The 23,385-nt window shown below is 44.5% G+C and overlaps 1 protein-coding gene and 1 long non-coding RNA gene across 2 annotated transcripts in view; both read left to right on the top strand.

The window, feature by feature from the left end:
* The first annotated feature begins 1,674 nt into the window (after positions 1 to 1,674).
* Positions 1,675 to 23,385, top strand: part of LOC117506389 (metabotropic glutamate receptor 7) — a 922,561-nt gene continuing 900,850 nt past the window's right edge. Inside the window, 1 exon segment of the mRNA XM_034165896.1 lies at positions 1,675 to 2,300. Within this exon segment, the coding sequence (XP_034021787.1) occupies positions 1,803 to 2,300 (498 nt within the window). The 5' untranslated portion in view covers positions 1,675 to 1,802.
* On the top strand, positions 7,590 to 15,246 carry LOC117506391. Its single transcript, XR_004559452.1, has 3 exons — positions 7,590 to 7,601; positions 9,237 to 9,244; positions 15,040 to 15,246. It is a non-coding gene; the product is annotated as an uncharacterized LOC117506391 (long non-coding RNA).

Here is a 23,385-nt window from a genome sequence, read left to right as displayed (position 1 = left end):
ATTTAATTTAGTTGGGACTACATATATTAGATGGAAATCCTGCCCATAATTGAAGTGAGTTCATCCAGTGAGTCAACAAATGACTCATTGGATTGGATTCCACCTAATAAATATATGTAGTCCCAACTACATTAAATATTATCTTGCATGGATGTATTTTGTTTGAGTTAGGGCTACATATATTTATTAGATGAAAATCCTGCACATAATTGAATTGAGTTAATCCAAAGAGCCATTTTTTGAATGCAAGGCAATCTGAGAAGCTAGATACTGACTCTATAGCCTGTGTTTTCAATGCACAACTTTTTTTAACACTGGAAAACTGCAGACAGTGAATTTGTCAAATTGGGCAGCACAGTGTCTTAGTGGTTAGCACTGTTACGTCAAAGCAAGAAGGTCATGGGTTCAATTCCCACCTGTGGCCTTTCTGTGTGGAGTTATGTTCTCCCCGTGTTTGTGTGGCTTTCTTCTGGGTGCTCCAGTTTCCTCCCATTTAAAGACATCCAGGTTGGAAAGTTGATAATTGTCCAGGTCTCTCCTCCTAAAGAGGTCTCGATCCCAATGGGACTAACCTGGTTAAATAAAGGTTAAATAAAAAATAAAAAAAGCTGAGCCATGCACCTCAGCGTTCATCAGTCAGGCTTTGTTCATGCCAGACCTTTTCAATATTTTATCACATCTTAGTTCAGACCCCCCCCCCCCCCAACCACCACCACCACCACCACCACAAAAAAGACAAAAAAAAAAATCCATCACTGAATGTACTGACAAATATTTGACAGACGCCACAATAGCAACAGGAAATATTCTATTCTATTCTATTCTATTCTATTATTCTATTCTCTTGGTGTTCATTCATAATAAGAGGACTGGTCCATATTTGCTAAAGAACAAACTGAAGCAAAGCGCATGTGCATGCTGCTTTGGCAGCGCCTACCTTTCACTAACGCGTGTGGGTGGACTGCGCGCGCGCGTGTGTGTGCGTGCGTGCTTGCGTGCTTGCGTGCTTGTTACGAGAGAGGGGAGGGAAAGAAGCTCGGTGCTGTTCTTCAGCTTTGCGACATGATAGATCTTGTTGCTGCGGACACTTTCTGTGGGTAATAATTAAATGCTGCAATTTTTTTTTTTTGGTCTTGTGCGCGTGCACAGGCTGACAGCAGGTAGATTATTGGCGACTCGGACTGATAAGTAACTACACATTCAGACTCGTAGTCCGTTACAGATTGTTGGCGCGTGTGCCATGCGCGTAAGAGCGCGCGCGATGTGTCGCTTTTTCTGCGCGTTTTTTTCATCAGTTGATATTTATCCGCAGGTGTAACCTGACTTTTTTTTTTTTTTTTTTGGTATGACATCACAGCCGACTGAGGGCTGCACGAGTAATTCACATCTCCAAAACCGGATCGCAGACCGGATACAAGTTAACGGGCACCTTTTCTCTATCTCTCATCACCAAAGACGATGTTATGTTTTGGCTGACTCTGTTTGCTCCCTTGAAATCTTGGAATGAGTTCTCATGCAACAAGCGACCGTGGCTGTGCGCGGCAGCAGCCCTGCGCGCACTTGAGGATTCACGCCTGTTTTATGTCCGTGGAGGCTTTTCCCGCTGACTTATTCTGTCATTCCCTTCCTTTCTTTTCTGGTTTGTTCTCTCTGTGGGATCAAGGAATGGACTCGGCTGTTGGATGCCTAAAAGTATCCTAAAAGTGCCTCGCGCTTGGCGTTGGTTCTGCGTTTTCCCAGCATTAGTGCGCGGCGGCGCTGCTTTTATTTAACTGCGCGCGAGGAGGAACGTCGATCAAATCATGGCCATCCACTCGAACTCTTTACCTAAACCTTGCTTGGTGTTGTGGATGCTTCGGGCTTTCCTGGACCTGGCCGCTTCGCAGGAGGTTTACGCGCCGCACTCAATTCGGGTTGAAGGAGACGTGACGCTGGGGGGACTCTTCCCCGTCCACGCCAGAGGGGTCCCTGGGATGCCGTGCGGGGATATCAAGAAGGAAAACGGCATCCACCGGCTAGAGGCGATGATGTACGCCTTGGACCAGATTAACAACGATGACGACCTGCTGCCCAACGTCACCCTGGGCGCCCGGATCCTGGACACCTGTTCCAGAGACACTTACGCACTGGAGCAGTCGCTGACTTTTGTGCAGGCGCTCATCCAGAAGGACACGTCGGACGTGAGGTGCACCAACGGCGAGCCGCCGGTGTTCGTTAAACCCGAGAAAGTTGTCGGGGTGATCGGGGCAGCAGCCAGCTCTGTGTCGATCATGGTGGCCAACATTCTGCGGCTCTTTCAGGTACAGAAAACCACAGCGCACTGTGGTACTTACTCTCAGTACTTTTAGCAGCACCTTCATGCTGCAGGTCTGCTGCATCTGCACCACTTAAAATTTATTTATTCGTTTTTAAATCAATGCATTTGTTTACTTATTTATGAAATTCAACAGAGTCCTTCACATTTGTCCACTTTGCATTGAGGAAGGATCACACTTTTCCTCCAGGCATGGTGAATATTAAGAATGTTTTTAGGAAACTACATTTTTTGTGGCTGTTATTTCTTTGGTTTTTATTTATTTATTTATTGTCAGAACCACCTGTGAGGCAGGTGACATCACTTTGGTTCGTGCTTGTTTCTATCGATGCGCGGTTTGGATTTGGTCTTGGTGTTGTGGTTGATGTAAATCTAGAGATTTAGAACACACACACACACACACACACACACACACACACACACACACACACACACACACACACACACACACACACACACACACACACACACACACACACACACACACACAAGGAGCTGATTCGTGTAGAGTTTAGTTTGTAAAACGTCAGAAAACAATGCTGGTTAGAGTTTCAGCATTCATCAACTGTTTCATTATATTTTTTTTATTTGTTTTTTTTACAGTTAATTCTTTCAGATGATAAAATGGCAAATAAAATCTGCTAATTTTTTCCCCACAGAGCAAGATGACGTATGAAAAATACTGCATGAATATCTTCCCAAGGGGGGGAGATTCACCATAAATGACCATAAGAGCAGAGAAGCAAATGAGAAGCTGGAACCAGTCACTAAAAATCTTAATAAATGACTTAAATGAGTAGCCAGTGATCCAACAAGATGAGAATGATTAGTTTGAGTAATTGATTAATGATGTGTTGATGTTGTGATCTTTATAAGCAGCCCAATAGCCACAGTGAGGGAGGAGTGGTGCTGAATGGACAGCTCCCCACTCTGACTCACTCTGACTCCACTCTGCTTTAACCTTTCTTTGTTTCCTCCCACCAACCATGCTGTCTTCCTACTCAGCAGATCGTAGTAGGGCTGGCTCCGCCCCCAAAAGAAAACAACCATTTCTGCCATTCAGCATCCTATGTGATTCTCACCACTGTTCTCTGGCTCCAGGCTGCCAGCGTTTCCATAGCAGCCGTTGGATATTAGAGTTGAAACAGCGGCAATTTGCAGTAGTTCTTTTTGGAAGTAGTTCTTAGTTTCTTGTGCATATGTTTGAACTTGACTACACACAGCAACTGGCAGCTCCACATGTTTGAAATAGTTTTACAATTGACAGATGTATTTTCAATCATTTTCATTCATACATTCAATGTCTAGATGCAGCCGGTCTTCTCTGGCAATTAATCGAGTAATCGGATAAAAAGTACTTTTGCGTTTTTAAACATCAATAGTCCAGGGCTCTCCCTAAGCAGTGGCACAGTATCACTGCACCAAAGTGTTGACAGTTTGCTGAAATGGTGATAGGATGTGGCTTTCTGTTTTTTGTTTTGTTTTCTCCAACTTGTAAAATGTAACCATTTTAAGGTTTTTTTTTTTATAAAGGTTGATGGACTGGGTCCCTGCGTGATTGTTTTTATTTTTTTATCCCTCCTTTCTCTGTGATTCAGCAGATGCATTTCAGCTGGAGGTTGAATATGCAAGCCTCGTTTTTTTTATTTTTTTTATTGTTATTTAAGTTACCATGTTTGTGAGGCATTGTGTGTTGCACAAAAAAAGCGAAAATTAAAAAGCAAAACACTCAGTGCAAGTCTGAGGAAAACACAGAAGAAAGAGTGGACAGAGAAACAAGTCGGCTGCCGGGTGAGTCCCCACATCGAGTGGACCGTGCGTTCTTTAAAAAATAGACAAATACACTGCTTCACTTTAAATGCACAGTAAAGTCTATTTCAGATGATCAGCGTGGGCCGTCTTTCTTTTAAAAGGCTTTATTTTACTCTGTGTGTCGAGTTGGAAAGCAGTAGCTATCATTACTAATTTGATTAGCTGTTTTGTTCTCGTCATCTTCTGTTTTTTTCTGGGGATGTTGCAGCACCACACACAGGTCTGGCATATGTACTACAACATTAAACGAAGCTTCGAGGCACAGAATTTGTCTCAAACATTTTTTGTAATCGAATTATTCGAGTTACTCGACTAATCATTTCAGCCCTAGTCAGGAAGGGCATCCGGTGTAAAACCTGTGCCAAATACCGATGCGGATCTGGCTGTATCCGCTGTGGTGACCCCGAACAAAACGGGAGCAGCTGAATGGAAAACAACAACAACATTCATTGTCTATACACTCATATTCCAGTTACGTATCACAGGGCTGGAGCCTATCCCAGTGGTCACTGGGTGAGAGGAGGAGTACACCCTGGACACGCTGCCAGTCCAATGCATGCCCACATAGAGACAGTCACATTCACACTATTACTCAGACTTACAGTCAATTTAGAGCGACCAGTCCACCTGCTAACATGCACGTCTTTGGAAGTGGGAGGAAACACGGTGGGAACATGCAAACTCCACATAGAAAAGACCTGATGGGAGGCAACCACTGTGACCTTTTTGCTGTGAGGCAACAGTGTGAACCACTAACCACCGTGCCGCTTTTTTTCAATAATTTTGCTATAATTTTTTATAATGAAATATTTAATCATTAAATCATCCATATAGAAGTGTTACTCCAGCTTAGGAAGCAGTTGAGCTGGAATTTCTGTTATCATGTACAAATTTATAAATTTTAAACCAGTGTCGATAGTTAGCATTAAGTTGTGTCTGATTAAATTCCTCAGCTACAGGGCTGTGGCTGAAATGTAGATCGATTTCCAGTTTCCATAGCAGCACTTTTAACCTTATTCCTGATTAATGTCTTGATTGTTTCCACACTTCACAGGAAGTTCACACCATTAGCACACTATTCCATTTTCTTTGATGTGCTTGCATTATTGAAAATGGATTATGTTCAAGTTAAACAACTCCATCCAGGAACGCGAACCTACAACCTGATCTCATGCAAAGTTGGTGGTGGCATCAGAAAACCTGATTTATTAGTTTGTGATACTATCATGAAATGTGTTACATTTTCATGGCTGTATCACAAAATGATTCCATGAAGGCATCATAAAATTTTGGGTGACATGGGGGGGGGGGGGGGGGGGGTGTTGGGGTTAGGGTTAGGGTTAGCATCAGGGTTAATAATGGTGACAGAAACTTGACTGCATCATGAAAATATTACACATTTCATGACAGTATCATGAAAAAAGTGTCAGATTGGGCTGGGACCCATGGAGTTGAAGGGTCACAGTCATAAAGATTTATCAAAAGTAAAGTAGAATTGACTGATGTCTGGGAGACCTGTTTTGATCCTGACTGTCTGACTGCTGTTTTTAGTTTGGTTTGTGCTGTGTTGTGTGTGTGAAACACAGATTTAGAGAATAGAGTGGGCATTGATGTCCTTCTGTGATATTTTCTTCGGCCATCTTGTGTGAGGTTATTTCCTTAGCAGTTTTGGGTGGCAGGAACTTGGCACCAGATTAGGATTATTGTGTCATATACGTCATATTTTAACCCTCAAACGAGACTGCGCTGCCCAATACCTTTACTAAGATGGTTACCCGGGGTACTTATGACTGGCTGTGTCAACCAATGACTGTGCCCACACTTGTCTTTTTTTCATCTCAATGGTGTGAAATAACAATGTGCGTCTACAAGATGCTTAACGTGTAACTTTTTTTGCTACAAATTGTGTTGCTCCACCACAGAATAATCATACTCCCATCTAACCTCACCAAGAAAAGAACCACTGGAGGCCCCTCTCGTCTTTCTCAATATTACAAAAACCACAACATGGTCACTGTGCTTCTGCAAAAATCTCTTTCCCTATTTGCAGTTGTTTCATTATTGGCTAAAGTTACGATTGAGCATTTAAAGTGTTGACTTCTCTTCCATGTGCCGTTTTGTTTGTTCAATAGGGACAAAAAGGTTTTCGTTTCATCGAGGTTGTTGGACTTCCTTTGGAACTGTCACAAAAAGTAACTCATTCATATAAATGGAATTCAGATTCTCTAATTATTTTTCCCTCTCTCTTTGATTCTTCAGCTATGGTTTAATAATTTTTGTTCGTTTCAAAGCTTTTGCTTTTCATGCTGGCAAAACTGAAAGCTGGTGTTGAAAGTAATTTAATATCCGTGGAGCAGCAGAATTCAATGGCCGACAAGCTTTAGATGTTTTTAATACCAGACACTGAAAGGAGAATCACAGGCAGACCAGACCGTGATTTGTCGTCATTGCAGTCTATTAAAATGGCAGAAACCTCAAATTAGTAATTGTCACAACTTTAAATAAAAAGTCATTTTCCACTGATATGTGTGTGCCACTCATTAATGAGTGAACTAAGATGAGGCCAGGATGTCTTGGGTACTAGGTCTTTTCAGAGGATCTTTGGGAATGACTGGAATAACTTGATGTCAAACAAACAGTTACTGAAGGAGACTAATATGAAGCATCCACGCATCCGTCTCTGTGCATCATCCATCGCACAGGTGCCTCGCTGTTGAGGATCCCAGCAACTCAAAAAGGTCAAGTGGACGCCAATGTATTGCTTGGCACAGGCAAATAAAATGTCAGGTGGGGATGGACTGGTTCTCAATATAGGTGACTGCGAGTGGTGTAACAATTAACTAATACAAATTGGAAATTCACTGACCCCTGAATTGATCAAAATGTACTATGAACTGGACAACGGATCAATTCACTGCTACTTCCATCTCTTCAAATGCTCATAAAAGTTGAAAGGTTCGCAGAAGGTTCAGTCTTCTTTTGCGCTTTGTGCTACTACCATTTAAGTCACACCTGTCAAAAATGAATTGTGAAGAGGAAAAAAAATATACAAAAGTTACAAATGTTGATTCTAAGTTGCAGGTTCCCACACCAGTAAAAAAAACAAACAAAAACAAACATACAACATATGAACATGCAACTTATGGTGAAGAAACGTTAGGATGAGGAAGCACTAATGTGCTGCAGCGCAGTAGTAAAAATGTTCATAATTCAATGGTTCATTGTTTTTCACAAGTACTTGAAGAAAAGCAATATATTTTTTGCTTACCATCTTGTAAATGGGGCCAGTACAGTGGCTTAGTGGTTAGCACTGCTACCTCACAGCAAGAAGTGCGTGGGGTCGCTTCTGACCTTGTTTCTTTGTGGAGTTTGCATATTCTCCCCATTTTGCGTGGGTTTCCTCCACTTGGCCCGATTTTTTTTCCCCACTTCCAAAGGCATGCAGGTTGGGTTATTTGGTGACTCAAAATTGTCTGTAGGTGTGTGTGCATGTGTGAATGTGTTTGTGAATGTCGCCCTGCAGCAGACTGGCATCCTGTCCAGGATGTACCCTGCCTCAGGCGCTATGACTGGTGGAATAGCCTCCAGCACCCCCATGACCCTTGATTGGAGAAAGCGGGTATTAACCCTCTGGGGCTGACGCCATTGTATATGATGGCTGGGACCAAGCTTTACTAAATTAGAAATAACTTTTTAATGATATGAGATAGAAACTTACTCTTTTTTTTTTTTGCTGAAACGTTAACTCTGCTGACTTTCGATCCGCCGTCAGCCATCTTTGTACTCCTCATAGAAGCTTTGTGATGACATGCACAATGTGAGTGTCCAATTGCAGTTGGTTCACCATCACATGGTTTTCCAAAATCCAATCGTAGGGCAGATGATAAACCAAAGATCGTTTTCAGGAGTGATATCTTACTAGTTGGCCCATTTGAAGAGCCCCCTAACTCCTCCAAAGCACCCTGTGCCATTACGCACAACGAAAGTGAAAGCAGATGGAGAGCCTCGCATGACAATCTCACATGGTCAAACAAAGAGTGTGTAACTATCATGATTGGTCCACTAGTTTGCATTTGAATGTTACTGGATTACTGTGTGGCTCTCTCCCTCTGGCGTAAAGCACTGTTTACCATATCAATGAGGTGAGAGAGAGGGGCTGGTCCTCAGACTGGAGCATAAACGCATAGACCATTTTGTGTATATTGTTCAAAATGTGCATTTGTGTTTATTGTTTGAACTTTTTTGTTGTACAGTCTTTCATACAAGACCTGAAATTACCTTTATAAAGTGTCAAAATAGTTGTTTATTATAGTTTGCTGTGTGTTTTGAATAAATGTGTGTGGACAATTATTTTTCACTTTACTTTTTCCTTTGTTGTTTTTGATTGTAAACCTTTATTACACTACACTTTTTTTTTTACATTACACTTTATTACCAGGAGCGATGAGGCACGGGCAGCGGCTGGAGTAAACCTGATGCCCGGCGATGGTCAGCCTTGCCCCTGGCGCAGGTGGTGCAGGCCTGGATATAATCCCGGACTTCGGCCTCTAGGGACGCCCACCAGAAGCGCTGCCGGACAACTGCCACGGTTCTTCGCACCCCTGGATGACAGGAGAGCTTGGAGCCGTGACAGAAGTCCAGGACTGCAGCCCTAGCTTCTGGTGGGACGTATAGTTTGTTCTTCGGCCCAGTTCCGGGGTCCGGGCTTCGTGCCAGGGCCTCCCGGACGGTTCTCTCTACGTCCCAGGTGAGGGTGGCCACGATAGTGGACTCCGGGATGATGGGTTCCGGTGGATCCGACAACTCCGCTTTGACTTCATCTTCATGTACCCGGGACAAGGCATCCGATCTCTGGTTCTTGGTCCCGGGACAGTAGGTGATCCGGAAGTCAAAACGGCCGAAGAACAGTGACCAGCGGGCTTGCCTGGGGTTCAGCCGCTTGGCGGTCCTGATATACTCCAGGTTCCGGTGGTCAGTGAAAACTGTGAATGGCACGGACGTTCCCTCCAACAGATGTCTCCACTCTTCAAGAGCCTCTTTCACCGCAAGGAGTTCTCGATTGCCGACGTCATAGTTCCGTTCGGCCGGGGTCAACCTGCGGGAAAAATAGGCACACGGGTGAAGGATCTTATCGGTCTTCCCGCTCTGGGAAAGCACGGCTCCTATCCCTGAGTCCGAGGTGTCCACTTCAACCACTAACTGGCGAATAGGATCGGGCTGCACCAGAACGGGTGCAGACGAGAAGCGCCGTTTCAACTCCTTGAACGCGGCATCGCAACGATCCGACCAGGTGAAGGGGACTTTTGGTGAGGTCAGGGCTGTCAGGGGGCTAACTACCTGACTGTAGCCCTTAATGAACCTCCTGTAGAAATTTGCAAAGCCGAGGAACTGTTGCAGCTTCCTACGGCTAGTGGGTTGGGGCCAGTCTCTCACCGCCGCAACCTTGGCCGGATCAGGAGCGACGGAGTTGGGGGAGATGATAAACCCCAGGAAGGACAAAGATGTGCGGTGAAACTCACACTTCTCGCCCTTCACAAACAGCCGGTTCTCCAACAACCGCTGCAGGACCTGACGTACATGCCGGACATGAGTCTCAGGATCCGGAGAAAAGATGAGTATATCGTCTAGATATACGAAGACGAATCGGTGCAGGAAATCCCGCAAGACATCATTAACCAATGCTTGGAACGTCGCGGGGGCGTTTGTGAGGCCGAACGGCATGACCAGGTACTCAAAGTGACCTAATGGGGTGTTGAATGCCGTCTTCCATTCGTCTCCCTTCCGGATCCGAACCAGGTGATACGCATTTCTAAGATCCAGCTTAGTAAAGATTTTGGCTCCATGCAGGGGGGTGAACACGGAATCTAATAATGGCAACGGGTATCGGTTGCGAACCGTAATCTCATTCAGCCCCCTGTAATCAATACATGGACGAAGTCCGCCATCTTTCTTGCCCACAAAAAAGAAACCTGCCCCCATCGGGGAGGTGGAGTTCCGGATCAGCCCGGCAGCTAATGAGTCCCGGATGTAGGTCTCCATTGATTCGTGCTCAGGTCGTGAGAGGTTGTACAGCCTGCTGGACGGGAACTCAGCGCCTGGAACCAAATCAATGGCACATTCGTACGGACGGTGCAGGGGAAGGGTGAGTGCCAGATCCTTGCTGAAGACATCAGCAAGATCGTGGTACTCAACCGGCACTGCCGTCAGATTGGGAGAGACTTTGACCTCCTCCTTAGCCTGGAAACCGGGAGGAACCGAGGATCCTAAACACACCCGATGGCAGGTTTCGCTCCACTGAACCACCACCCCAGACGGCCAATCGATCCGGGGATTGTGCTTTAACATCCATGGGATGCCCAAAATCACGCGGGAGGTAGAAGAAGTTACAAAAAACTCAATCTCCTCCCGGTGGTTTCCAGACACCACCAGAGTTACTGGTTGTGTCTTGTGTGTGAGTAAAGGGAGGAGGGTGCCATCTAGTGCCCGCACCTGCAATGGCGAAGGAAGCGCCACCAGAGGGAGCCCTACCTCCTTTGCCCATCTGCTGTCTAGCAGATTCCCTTCTGACCCCGTGTCCACCAGTGTTCGGGCTTGAAGGGTTAAATCCCCGCTCAGGATTGTGACTGGGAGTCGTGTGGCAATTTGTGTGTGTCTCACTTGAATGTCTTGACCCCCCCTTAGCCCAGTCTCTAAGGGTGAGTGTTGACGTTTTGGCCGTTTGGGGCAGTCTCTCTGTGTGTGCTCTGTTGAGCTGCAGAGAAAACACTCTCCACGGATCAGCCTCCCCATTTTGGCCCTGTGCGTTTCCCTAACAACGTCACCAGGGGGAGCTGTTGCCCCACAAAGCGCTGCGGCTGTGGAGCGTGGGGAGGGCGGCCCCTTTTCGAACCCGGAAGGGAGAGGGGCGGCGCGTATCCGGTCACGTCCTTCGCCTCGCTCCCGACGGCGTTCCTCTAACCGATTGTCTAATCGTATAACGAGATCAATAAGCCCGTCTAAATCCCGCGGTTCGTCCTTGGCCACCAGGAGCTCCTTCAGGACCAACGACAGTCCGTTTACGAAGGCGGCACGGAGGGCAGTGTTATTCCAGCCGGACCTCGCAGCCGCGATGCGGAAGTCGACTGCATAAACAGCTGCGCTCCGGCGCCCCTGTCTCATTGACAGCAGCACGGCTGAAGCGGTCTCTCCTCTATTTGGGTGATCGAACACTGTTCTGAACTCCCTCACAAACCCATCATATATCAGAAGGAGCTGTGAATTTTGCTCCCAAAGCGCTGTAGCCCAAGCGCGTGCCTTGCCGCGAAGCAGATTAATGACATAAGCTATCTTACTAGCATCAGTCGCGTACATGACGGGACGTTGTGCGAAGACGAGCGAACACTGCATAAGAAAGTCCGCGCATGTCTCCACACAACCTCTGTACGGCTCTGGAGGGCTTATGTATGCTTCCGGGGAAGGTGGGAGGGGTCGTTGAACGACCTGTGGAACGTCACTGTTACGCACAGGATCGACAGGAGGGAGAGCCGCAGCAGCGCCCTGAGGGCGCGCTTCCACCTGCGCCGCGAGAGCCTCCACCCTGCGGTTAAGGAGGACGTTCTGCTCGGTCATTAAATCCAACCGAGCCGTGAAAGCGGTGAGGATCCGCTGCAACTCACCGATCATTCCTCCTGCGGACGCCTGTGCGCCCTGTTCTTCCATTGGCCATTCAACAGCCGGTTGACGCCCCTCGGGATCCATGACGCTGGCCCAGATATCCTGTTGGGAAAGTGTCGGTACACGGACCCACAACAGGGGGCGCAAAGGAACGGACAATGGAGTAGGTCAAATAACAACACTTTACTGTTGTGAATGTGCACAACAAATACAACAGATTACAACAATAGATCAGAATCAATTCACAAAGGTGTCGTGTGGGCAGGCTCGAAGATAGGAGACACCTGTCCAAAGCAGAACCGGAACCACACGATTTCCTCCGCCACCAGACCCCGGGAATACTGGAGCCGCCAAGTCCCGAATTCCCAGGTGGCCACTGCCTCCGCGTGTCGGACCTGGTACTGCTGGCGAGGAACAAAAACACAATTAAAGGTGGGCGCGTTTTCACCCAGTAATCCGCACGGCAGGAAAGCTACCTCCACCTCTCGTTGGAAAAAAGGTCTGTTATCACTCACAAAAATCACAAAAGGTTACTGTCAAGCAGTCAGCTGAGAATATTACCTTCCAGGTAGAACGATATCTCGGCAAAGAGGTGGAGACGTCGTCCTGCTGATGTATCCCTGCTGATTGGTAACAGCTGTTGCAGGTGATGCGTGACAGCTGTCACCCTGGCTGCTCCTGTGAGGCGGCTGCGCCCTCTGGTGCCTGGAGCCCGCACTCCAGGCAGGGCGCCCTCTGGTGGTGGGCCAGCAGTACCTCCTCTTCTGGCGGCCCACACAACATCCTCAACAGTTTTGAAAGTTATTCTCTTTGGAGTAATGGATATCTTTTAAGGGCCCCTTCACACATAGTACGAATAAGTACAAATCAGGGCGAATCACAGTGGAACAGCTCGTATGAGCGAACCACGAAAACACTGAGCCAACGGGCAGGTGTGAACAATCCCACTGCAACAGTGCATGACACCATTGGAGCGGGAAGGCAGTGCGAGGGGTTGGTAAGGTTAGACTTTACTTGTGTGAAGCGTCTTGAGGCAACTTTATTGTGATTTGGTGCTATATAAATTAAAATAAATTGAAATTGAGCAGCTGGATCATGTGTAACCACATCACGCAGCTGCTGTGAAAAAATAAATAAATACATGCCACCCACGGGATTCGAACCTGCAATTTACAAAAGCTCTGATTGCCAACCAGAAACTTTACCACTGTGCTACCATCACTGTCCTGTAAAACATATAGTGGCATATTTGTCGCATTGCTGGTTTGTCAGACAGACGTGACATTCAGATGGCCTGCTGCGTGTTCACATGAATTGATGGTCTGTTTCAACTGGGACAGCCTGTCAATGTGCGCCCTCTCCAGCCTGTTGCAAAAGCGATATATGTATTTATGTATTTCCACGTGAGGACAGCAAGAACACACAAGTGCGTGTCCGTCAAAACACGGTATGGGTTCTGCAGCTGTGACATCCAGGACCAGAGATGTCAACAGCACCTGCTGTTGGTGGCCAGCCATGCCCCCTATCTATTCATCACACAGACCAAGGTGTCACAGGGGGTGCGACCCACATGCACGTACGTGTTGGGGAGGGACCGGGGGAGAGTGCGCGAAACGCATGCACTTGTGTTGTGGGGGAGCGACACTCTGGCACGCCACATGTGCAGTCTGCAACTTCACAGTCGTGGGGGCACTTAGGCAAATTTCATTGCCAGCTTGAAAGTGATTGTTTGCTGCCTGTTTTCATGCTAATAGTGCGAATAGCCACACATTTTCTAAGTGCCAAGCGAACGGTGTATATGTTCGTGTATGTCACCTGGAATTTGGCTGACACCTGCCGCGAGAGGGATCGATGGGTTCTCACAGGGCACACTCTGTCTTGTACCCGCTGGTGTGCACAAATAGTTGTAGCAACAGGTGTACGCGGCATTGGAGGGAGCTCCGATTTTACACGTATGGCATACTATTCCTGCTTCATACACAATTCATACGGAATTCGACCACATTCTTACTATGTGTGACGGGGCCCTAAAGGATGTTCAGAGTTTGGACCATGATAGAATTTCTAAATAGAGGCCAGCCAAGACATTTATGTTCAGAAATTCATCAGAAAAGTCCATTTTGGATCTGAGACTGTTGTTATCTAGGAAAGGTTTCACTTTGAAATTGTACAGAACAGATTCTACCAACTTTTTGTTGAAGTAATTGGGTCAACTGGAGAACACAAGTGAAGGGGCAGAGGCTGGAAATCCAGTAAGCTGAAGCAGGCAACTGCATCACTGCAACACAAGACTCAGTGGAATGAAATGGGATGGTAATTATTTTCCCCTGTGATAGAGAAGTCATCTATTCCACAGCTGTTTTCACTTCATTACACCCGTGATGTTCCTAAATGGCCTAGTTGGTGTCAGCAGCACACCACCAACACATTGAAGTTTTACTCTCTGGTTGGTTGTGCCCTTTAGAGATCACAGGCTGGTCAGACCCAGATTTCCATATGTAGGGCAGAAGGGTGGTCCACCAATAAATTAGATGAATAACTGCGAATTACTTTGTATCTCTGTTTTCCACTCGCAGTCCCACTTTCTTAATTTGTCTCCTATTAAGTATTTTACTTTCTGCTTTTCTTTCCAGCTGTGGCTTCTTGCTTTTCATGTTTGTCTCCCACTTTGTTTGTAGGTAGGTGTGCATTATTAGGTGATGCCACAGGTTGCACAGGTGAAGGTTTAGGAGAAGATGCACAATCATTAAGTCTTTCTTGTCACAGTGCTTTGTGGATCACCCATCTTTGTTTTCCATAAGACAAGAGCAAAATTAAACTTTGTATTGCTGCAACTCTTCCATTTGTAGCAGATAAGTACCTTGGTAGGTGGGTTTGGCACTTTCCACAACATAAATCACAGCATGTTTTGTTTTTTATAATGTTGTTCGTAATGGGAGTTAATGGGTGGGGTATCGGTTGCAGCTCATTAGGTACATATATACTATATTATACCTGTAACATACGACAAATAATAAGGTATTGGAGTGGAATTGCACAAATACCCATGCAGAGCCTGGATGGTGCTCTTTGCCAAGAGCACAGGCAATGGCTGGGTTTATTTTTGGACATTCAAAGCCAGTCAAACACAGCAGGATGCCAAGTTATGAGTCTAAGGTCTTCACTCTTCTGCAGAGCAGAATAATACTTCTTAACTAAAGTGATACTGGACCTCTTCTTAAACTAAAGTCAGTTTAACTACAAATAAGGGTGACAAGTAGTTGACGTTTGTCACTTGATGGGCATTCCTGGACTGTGGCCAGCTCACGGTGACTTGGTGTTACTGTGCACAGTGTTGAAAGAGATTATAGAAGAGGGGGAAACTTGAGACGGTCACTATGAGCTTTTACTCCATACTTAACTGCTTAATGGAACTAAAGTTCAACTGATTTGTTTCAGTCCACCGTCTTTCACAGTGATATTCCTGTATCACTAGTTTGAATGCTGACATCATAAACTGTTTTGTAAATTCATTCAGAGGGTTTCTTTTTCTGGTTACAAAAGCAGTTTTTTTTTTTTTTTAGATTTAGAAGTGTTTGTATCTTGCTAGGCAGTATGATGGTGAATTAGTGGTTAGCACTGTTGCCTCACAGTGAGAAGGTCATGGGATCGAGTCCCACTTGTGGTCTTTCTGTGTGGAGTTTGCATGTTCTCCGCATGTTTGTGTGGGTTCCCTCCAAGTGCTCCAGCTTCCTCCCACATCCAGAGACATTAAGGTTAAGTGGACTGGAAACTTTAAATTGTCCGTAGGTGTGAATGTGTTTGTTTGTCTATTTGTAGCCCTGTGACAGACTGGCGTACCTTCCAGGGTGTAACTTGCCTCACACCCTATGACTGCTTGGATAGGCTTCAGCCCCCTACGACCTGATCCTGGATAAGTGGTTGAAGGTGTGTGTGTGTGTGTGTGTGTGTGTGTGTGTGTGTGTGTGTGTGTGTGTGTGTGTGTGTGTGTGTGTGTGTGTGTGTGTGTGTGTGTGCATGTATCTTGCTAACTTTCACAAAATGTAAGTAGAAAAAAATGCCAAATAATTTTGTAAGGAAATCTGGCTCTTTTGGAGGATATATCCACCATCTTGGATTATTTTGTTTGAGTGAGCAACCAACGGATGTTACACTGACAACACATTGACGCAATGTTGCCTTCACTCTGATTTGTAGTTGCCATGTTGTGTTGCTCAGTATTTGCATAAAATAGACTTCTCAGCTATTTTGAACATTTACAAGTCACTGAATTGTGGCAATTCCTCTGTAGAGAGGAAGACTGTCTCTTGATCAATTCCTGGACATGATGGTGGATGCGAGGATGAGGCCCAGTCTTGAACGGGAACTGTTTTTGACACTCTGCAAGGTGGTGACCTCATTTACATCAAGCATAAAGAAATACAATGTACAAACACTATGGTTCTGTATGGTAAATCTGTGTCAAGTAGGCAGTTCTCAAATATTGAGTGACCATGCTGGAAGTAGACAAGTGAGGGAAGCCACCAAGACACCCAGTCAAGTCTGAAGGAGTTATAGGCTTCTGTTGTTGTGGCTGGGCAAACTCTAGATTGTGCAACTTTTGTATGTTGCATCACCAGTTATGTAACTTTGTGATGAAGTGGTATAAATGAGGATTTTCTGAAAAATAACATGCAAAATATCAGTTGCAGCCTGCCACACAGCACAAGGGAGACCCAAGCCTAGATTTGCTCTATTTTCCTGTTTTACAATCCTTCTCTACTCTACCCCAACATCAAGTTGTAAAAAGGGGTCCAACAGGCAAAGGCTGCACCATTTCCACTTTCTCCACACGCACAACCACAGAAGCCTTTGATTATTTATATAGTTCATGAGGACTTTCACAATAAAATCAAAGATGTGTCTGGAAAAACTGTCTTTCCAGATAAAGTCTTCAGGGTAGCAGCTTTCATCTCAACAGCAACATTCTTTTTCTGAAGATTGTTTGAAGGGATTTTTTGGTTTCAACTTACTATCTTGCCTATTATTGGGAGGATTACTCCTCTAAATCCGTCATTATTGTAACACCAACAAACACATTTACAGTCATGTTGAAGACACAATTAAAAAGACGAAGCACAGAAAAACAAATGCAGTACGGATTCAGTTTTTCTAAAGCAATCCCTCTCTCTTTTTTTCATTGACCCTTTCCCAAATTTGACCCTCAGTCCTCTCGCCTCCAAATGACAAAGCTGCAGCTATTCCAATCTAGTAATACAAGACCTGAGAGAGAACAGCTCCATGCTCAGTCATGCCTCTGCTTGTTTTGGGGCATCTTTGTGTTGCTTCTCAGCCTGTCACAGCTGCTTGCAAAGCCTCTTTCTCCTCGCTGTCTTTGCTAAGTATAAATGAATTACGGTGGTAGACTTAGCCCTTTGAGTTTCACAAAAGCCATGCAGGTCCATTTATTACTGCTACAAAAGCTCACGTGGGTCTAGACTGCAGCAGGCTGTGGTGCCAGTGCTGGCTGGTGGGGCTAAGATGAAAAAAAACAAACCTTGTCGGCCTGTTGACAGTAATTTTTTTTATTTCATTTGTTTTTTTTATCATTGCGGGCTTGGGTTTAGATCTATTTTGATCAATCAGTATGATACACTTTCATCGTTGGAACAATGGTACAAAGTATGTCACCGTACAATAGATATATTTATACATTTTTATACAATATGCTATGGCTTGTTTTTTTTTTTTTTTCTTTTTAATTAAGCCCCTTTGATCTTGAGGAAATCATTACACCTTGCTGATATAATCAGTGTATGTTGACCGTATTAAAAATGCTGGCATAAGCTGACGTACACGTAATAAATTATGCAGCTATCACATCTGGACGATTTAGGGAGTGCATGCTGACAGTCCCATTTCTGCCATGTGGTTCAGGTCATACTGCACAGTGTGGTATGGGTCGGAACAGTTAGTCCAGCTTGGTTTGCGTTTCTACCACAGGCAGAAACCTTTTGTTTGGCAAGTGGAACACTTAAATTTTGAAGAGCACATCATCGAGCACGCATATGCTGTTGTGGGGCATCTCTTCTCCACACGGAGACAAAATAGAGTAATTTAACATAATTTTATTGTATTTTTTCTTGGTGGGTCATGGGGATTTATTTTCATTGTGTGCAGACTGCTGAAGACTCGACTGATGGCTGTGATAAACAGTGAGGTGAATGAATGAGGCGCTGTGACTCTTTCAACTTTTAAGGCTCTGGTTACGGTCTGATTGGTCCTCCCATCTGACAGGGGGACCGATCTGGAATACCACCAAGGGACTGGCTTTAAAACACTACGGATCAGCCATGACAAGGAATTAAAGTATTTTCAGATGTCGTTTTCCAAAATCAGGACCATTTATGTGGATAGGTTTTCATCAGGCTGTGATGATGAATCTAACTGAAATGAACAAGTAAGTTTAAGACTTTATATTTACTCCGTGTGAATGCATTTAATATATGAAACAGTCTGTTTGCACAAGGACTGCAGCTTTCAACCAATCAATGGACAGCATCAATGGACGTATTTTGATTTATGAGTAAATTACAAGATACGTGCATCAACAATCGCATAACTTGCCTACAACTTATGTCCTGTATGAGTCATACGTTGGCAATTTTTCAAGCTGCTCAGTGTATTATGCCATATATCAGTGTGCTTCAACGTGCTCTTGTTGATTTATTCTCAGAACTCACAGGGTGGTGTGATATTCTGATTTTTAATCAAAATGCAATGTGTTTTTTTGTCACAAGCAGATGCTTGGAGATACATTGCGTACATCTGGAAAACTGATCTCAAGTGAAGAAAAAACATGAAAAACCTGGGAAGTCAAAATGTAAAACAATAGGTTGCATCATTCAATATAAATTGATGTGGCTGCAATACATTTTGGATATTCTACAACACTTTTCAGGAAAATGTTCTGGAACTCAAATTGATAACATTTTATCAGTACCACGATTGAGTCTGCCTTATCGATCCAATAAGTAATTCCTGAACAATTTCCTGTGAATAAAGGAAAACCTACAGAGGTTTTCAGCATCAAGGCAATTAGATTCTTAGTTACTCGATACAAAGATTGAGGTCCTGATATTACATCTGAAATGATGTCACATGAGCTTGAAACTTGGAAATGCCAGAAAATCATCTCGGAATTGACCATGCTTGATGCATATGATTCTAATGGATTGAACTGGTTCTCACTTGGAACTGGATTTTGATTTCCATCCCTAATTGTGTTCACTTCAGTTGAAAGATTCTATTAATATTACTTTGCATTGACAGTTCAGGTCTGTAACTCCAGCATGTGCTTTCATCTTCACCTTTAATTCATAAGTAGCTTCATAATCACCATATTTTAATGTAGCATTGTGCTTTCATGAAAGCAGCAGAATTTTTCAGGGAATACTGATTTGAAAATGGCCAAGGGCATATAAACCAGGATCATGTTTGCAGTGGGCTTTTGTACATCATCATTATTTATGTAATGTGCTAAACGGCAATATTATGATATGACGGATATGATATGATGGACCAGCAAAGTGAAGAGGACAAAGGTGTGGCTTAAGACCACAGCACACTTTTCCACTTTGCGTCTGTCCATTTTAAATGAGCTCAGACCTAGAGAAGGCGGCGGCGTTTCTGGATGTTGATGATGTATGGCTTTCACTTTGCATGGTAGAGTTTTAACTTGCACTTGTAGATGTAGCGATGAACTATGTTAACTGACAATGGTTTTCTGAAGTGTTCCTGACCCCATGAGGTAAGATCCTTTACACGATGTTGGTTTTTAATGCAGTGCCACCTGAGGGATCCAAGGTCACAGGCATTCACTGTTGGTTTTTGGCCTTGCTGCTTACGTGTAGAAAGTTCTCCAGATTCTCTGAATCTTCTGATTATATTATGGACTGTAGATGATGGAATCCCTAAATTCATTGCAATTGAATGTTGAGAAACATCGTTCTTAAACTGTTGGACTATTTCTTTCATGCAGTTGTTCACAAAGTGTTGATCCTCACCCCATCTTTGCTTGTGAATGGCTTTTGGGGATGCTTCTTGTATACCCAATCATGAGTCTCACCTGTTTCCAATTAGGTGTTCTTTGAGCATTCATCAACTTTCCCAGTCTTTTGTTGCCCCGTCCCAACTTTTTTGAAATGTGTTGCAGGCATCTATTTCAAAATGAGCAAATATTTGCACAAAACAACAAAGTCTATCAGTTTGAACATTAAATATCTTGTTTTTGTGGTGTATTCAATTGAATATAGGTTGAGGAGTATTTTCAAATCATTGTGTATGAGATGAACTCAAAGATCTAAAACTTTTTCCACATACACAATATCACCATTTCCCTCAAATATTGTTCACAAACCAGTCTAAATCTGTGATAGTGAGCACTTCTCCTTTGCTGAGATAATCCATCCCACTTCACAAGTGTGCCATATCAAGATGCTGATTAGACACCATGATTAGTGCACAGGTGTGCCTTAGATTGCCCACAATAAAAGGCTACTCTGAAAGGTGCAGTTTTATCACACAGCACAATGCCACAGATGTCGCAAGATTTGAGGGAGCGTGCAATTGGCATGCTGACAGCAGGAATGTCAACCAGAGCTGTTGCTCGTGTATTAAATGTTCATTTCTCTACCATAAGCCGTCTCCAAAGGCGTTTCAGAGAATTTGGCAGTACATCCAACCAGCCTCACAACCGCAGACCACGTGTAACCACACCAGCCCAGGACCTCCACATCCAGCATGTTCACCTCCAAGATCATCTGAGACCAGCCACTCGGACAGCTGCTGAAACAATTGGTTTGCATAACCAAGGAATTTCTGCACAAACTGTCAGAAACCGTCTCAGGGAAGCTCATCTGCATGCTCGTCGTCCTCATCGGGGTCTCGACCTGACTCCAGTTCGTCGTCATAACCGACTTGAGTGGGCAAATACTCACATTTGCTGGCATTTGGCACGTTGGAGAGGTGTTCTCTTCAAGGATGAATCCCGGTTCACACTGTTCAGGGCAGATGGCAGACAGCGTGTGTGGCGTCGTGTGGGTGAGCGGTTTTCTGATGTCAGTGTTGTGGATCGAGTGGCCCATGGTGGCGGTGGGGTTATGGTATGGGCAGGCATCTGTTATGGACAAAGAACACAGGTGCATTTTATTGATGGCATTTTGAATGCACAGAGATACCGTGACGAAATCCTGAGTCCCATTGTTGTGCCAATCCAAGAACATCGCCTCATGTTGCAGCAGGATATTGCACGGCCCCATGTTGCAAGGATCTGTACACAATTCTTGGAAGCTGAAAATGTTCCAGTTCTTGCATGGCGGGCATACTCACCGGACATGTCACCCATTGAGCATGTTTGGGATGCTCTAGACCGGCGTATACGACAGCGTGTACCAGTTCCTGCCAATATCCAGCAACTTCGCACAGCCATTGAAGAGGAGTGGACCAACATTCCACAGGCCACAATTGACAACTTGATCAACTCTATGCGAAGGAGATGTGTTGCACTGCATGAGGCAAATGGTGGTCACACCAGATACTGACTGGTATCCCCCCCCCCCCCCAATAAAACAAAACTGCACCTTTCAGAGTGGCCTTTTATTGTGGACTGTCTAAGGCACACCTGTGCACTAATCATGGTGTCTAATCAGCATCTTGATATGGCACACCTGTGAGGTGGGATGGATTATCTCAGCAAAGGAGAAGTGCTCACTATCACAGATTTAGACTGGTTTGTGAACAGTATTTGTAGGAAATGGTGATATTGTGTATGTGGAAAAAGTTTTAGACCTTTGAGTTCATCTCATACAAAATGGGAGCAAAACCAAAAGTGTTGCGTTTATATTTTTGTTGAGTGTATGTTGAAAGTGGCACTTAATCTTCTTGTGATCACGGGACCAACAGCTTGTGTACAGTAGCTCACTGCAAGTTTACTGAAAGTTTTACTTCTTTGTCAAGGCTAGAATCAACACTGGCTACCTTTTTTTAAATTGGCATTTTATTGTTATATTTCTAAATGTAACATGGAATTGCATCAGGAAGGGCATCCAGCATAAAACATGTGCCAAATAAACATGCAAATCCACCTCAGATCTGCTGTGGTGACCTCTAGTGAAAACAAAGAAGCAGCTGAGGAAACTTACATTTATTGTTATATTGTGGAGGTAAAAGATTGGACATTACACACCAGGTGTCTTGGAGTTCTGCAATAGTGGCCAGCACCAGATGGAACATCTTTAGTTCCTTTGACAGGCTGTTCTTCTGATGACATATCATCCTTTTGAAAGGTCAGACTTTCTTCAGACTTAAATGCAGAAAGAAGGTTTTGGAGGTGAAGCGGGATTAATTTTCTGCCAGCTCAGTCAACCATCAAGTCAGGGATGGATTTGAGAAACTCTCAGGCTGCCATAGCCAGAGGAAAAGGCAGACTCGTCAAGCATGCATGGCCTGCACTTCTGACCTTCTGCTCCACTAGTGGCAACCTAGATAAGCTGGAAGCCTTTTTTTTTTTTTTCTTATTTCATTTTTTCAGTCAGCCAACTAACTGAAATCCAAAAATAGATGAGAAACCAGATTATTGAGACAATGTATCTTTGATGTCCCACTTAAATGTGCAACAAAAAGGACTGTGATTATTTTCAGTAACCATGCTTGTCTAAGGTACATCAGCTACATCACAATGAAGTCAAAACAGCTGTCAGGTTATTGCAGAGGTGTAGAAATATTCAAAGAAATTTGATAAACCACAAACAGCACACAACAGCAAGGCATTTGATTCAGTGTTATATAATGCAACCAGTACAATTCTTTGTTTAATATTCATTTCCATGATAAATTAGAATGCTTTTCAGTCATGTGATTATCCGAGAAATTGAGCATGAGCTGGACATGCCCCAACATGTCCTGTGAGGCTTCATCACGGCGTTGCTTTGTGCCATGTGGCTCCACCGCGACGCGCGGAATTCCGCTCCTCTTTCCATGACAAAAACTCCTGTAACAGTGGAATGTGCCATTCATTTCTAAACTGGACACTGTCTTGATCCGGTATGTCGTCTGACTAGCACAGGAATTGTGAAAAGACGTGGACATCAGCACTTTTTCGGCACATTGAGACAGACGTGCGGACAGTTCCGTGCGTCACGATGGAGGCGAATGGCTCAAAGCAACGCCGTGATGAAGCCTCACAGGACATGTTGGGGCATGTCCAGCTCATGCTCAGTTTCTCGGATAATCACACGACTGAAAAGCAACCGACAGCCGTCTGACAACCGACAGCGCTCCGATCACAAATCAGGGATATTCAACATGTTGGATTTTTTTGGCCTGATATCACAGCGTGTGTTGTGTCCCTCCGATCACAAACGTGCACGCAGCCTGCTGAATGTGAAGTGCAGCCAATCAGAAAGCGAGGTGACGGAGGGGAAAATAAAATTAAAACAGCTGTTCTGACTTACCAGAAAGTCCGGTGGCCGCGCTGTCTCCACTCCTTTAAAGAACACCTTTTTCTTTTTGTATTGTTTTTTTCCCTCTGTTTTAAATAGCCCACAAAGTATCTCCGTTTGTTTACT

Source organism: Thalassophryne amazonica, chromosome 3 (assembly GCF_902500255.1).
Source record: "Thalassophryne amazonica chromosome 3, fThaAma1.1, whole genome shotgun sequence".
NCBI lineage: Eukaryota > Metazoa > Chordata > Actinopteri > Batrachoidiformes > Batrachoididae > Thalassophryne > Thalassophryne amazonica.
The sequence above is the reverse complement of the archived record's forward strand: the minus strand, read 5'-3'. Positions and strand labels throughout refer to the sequence as shown.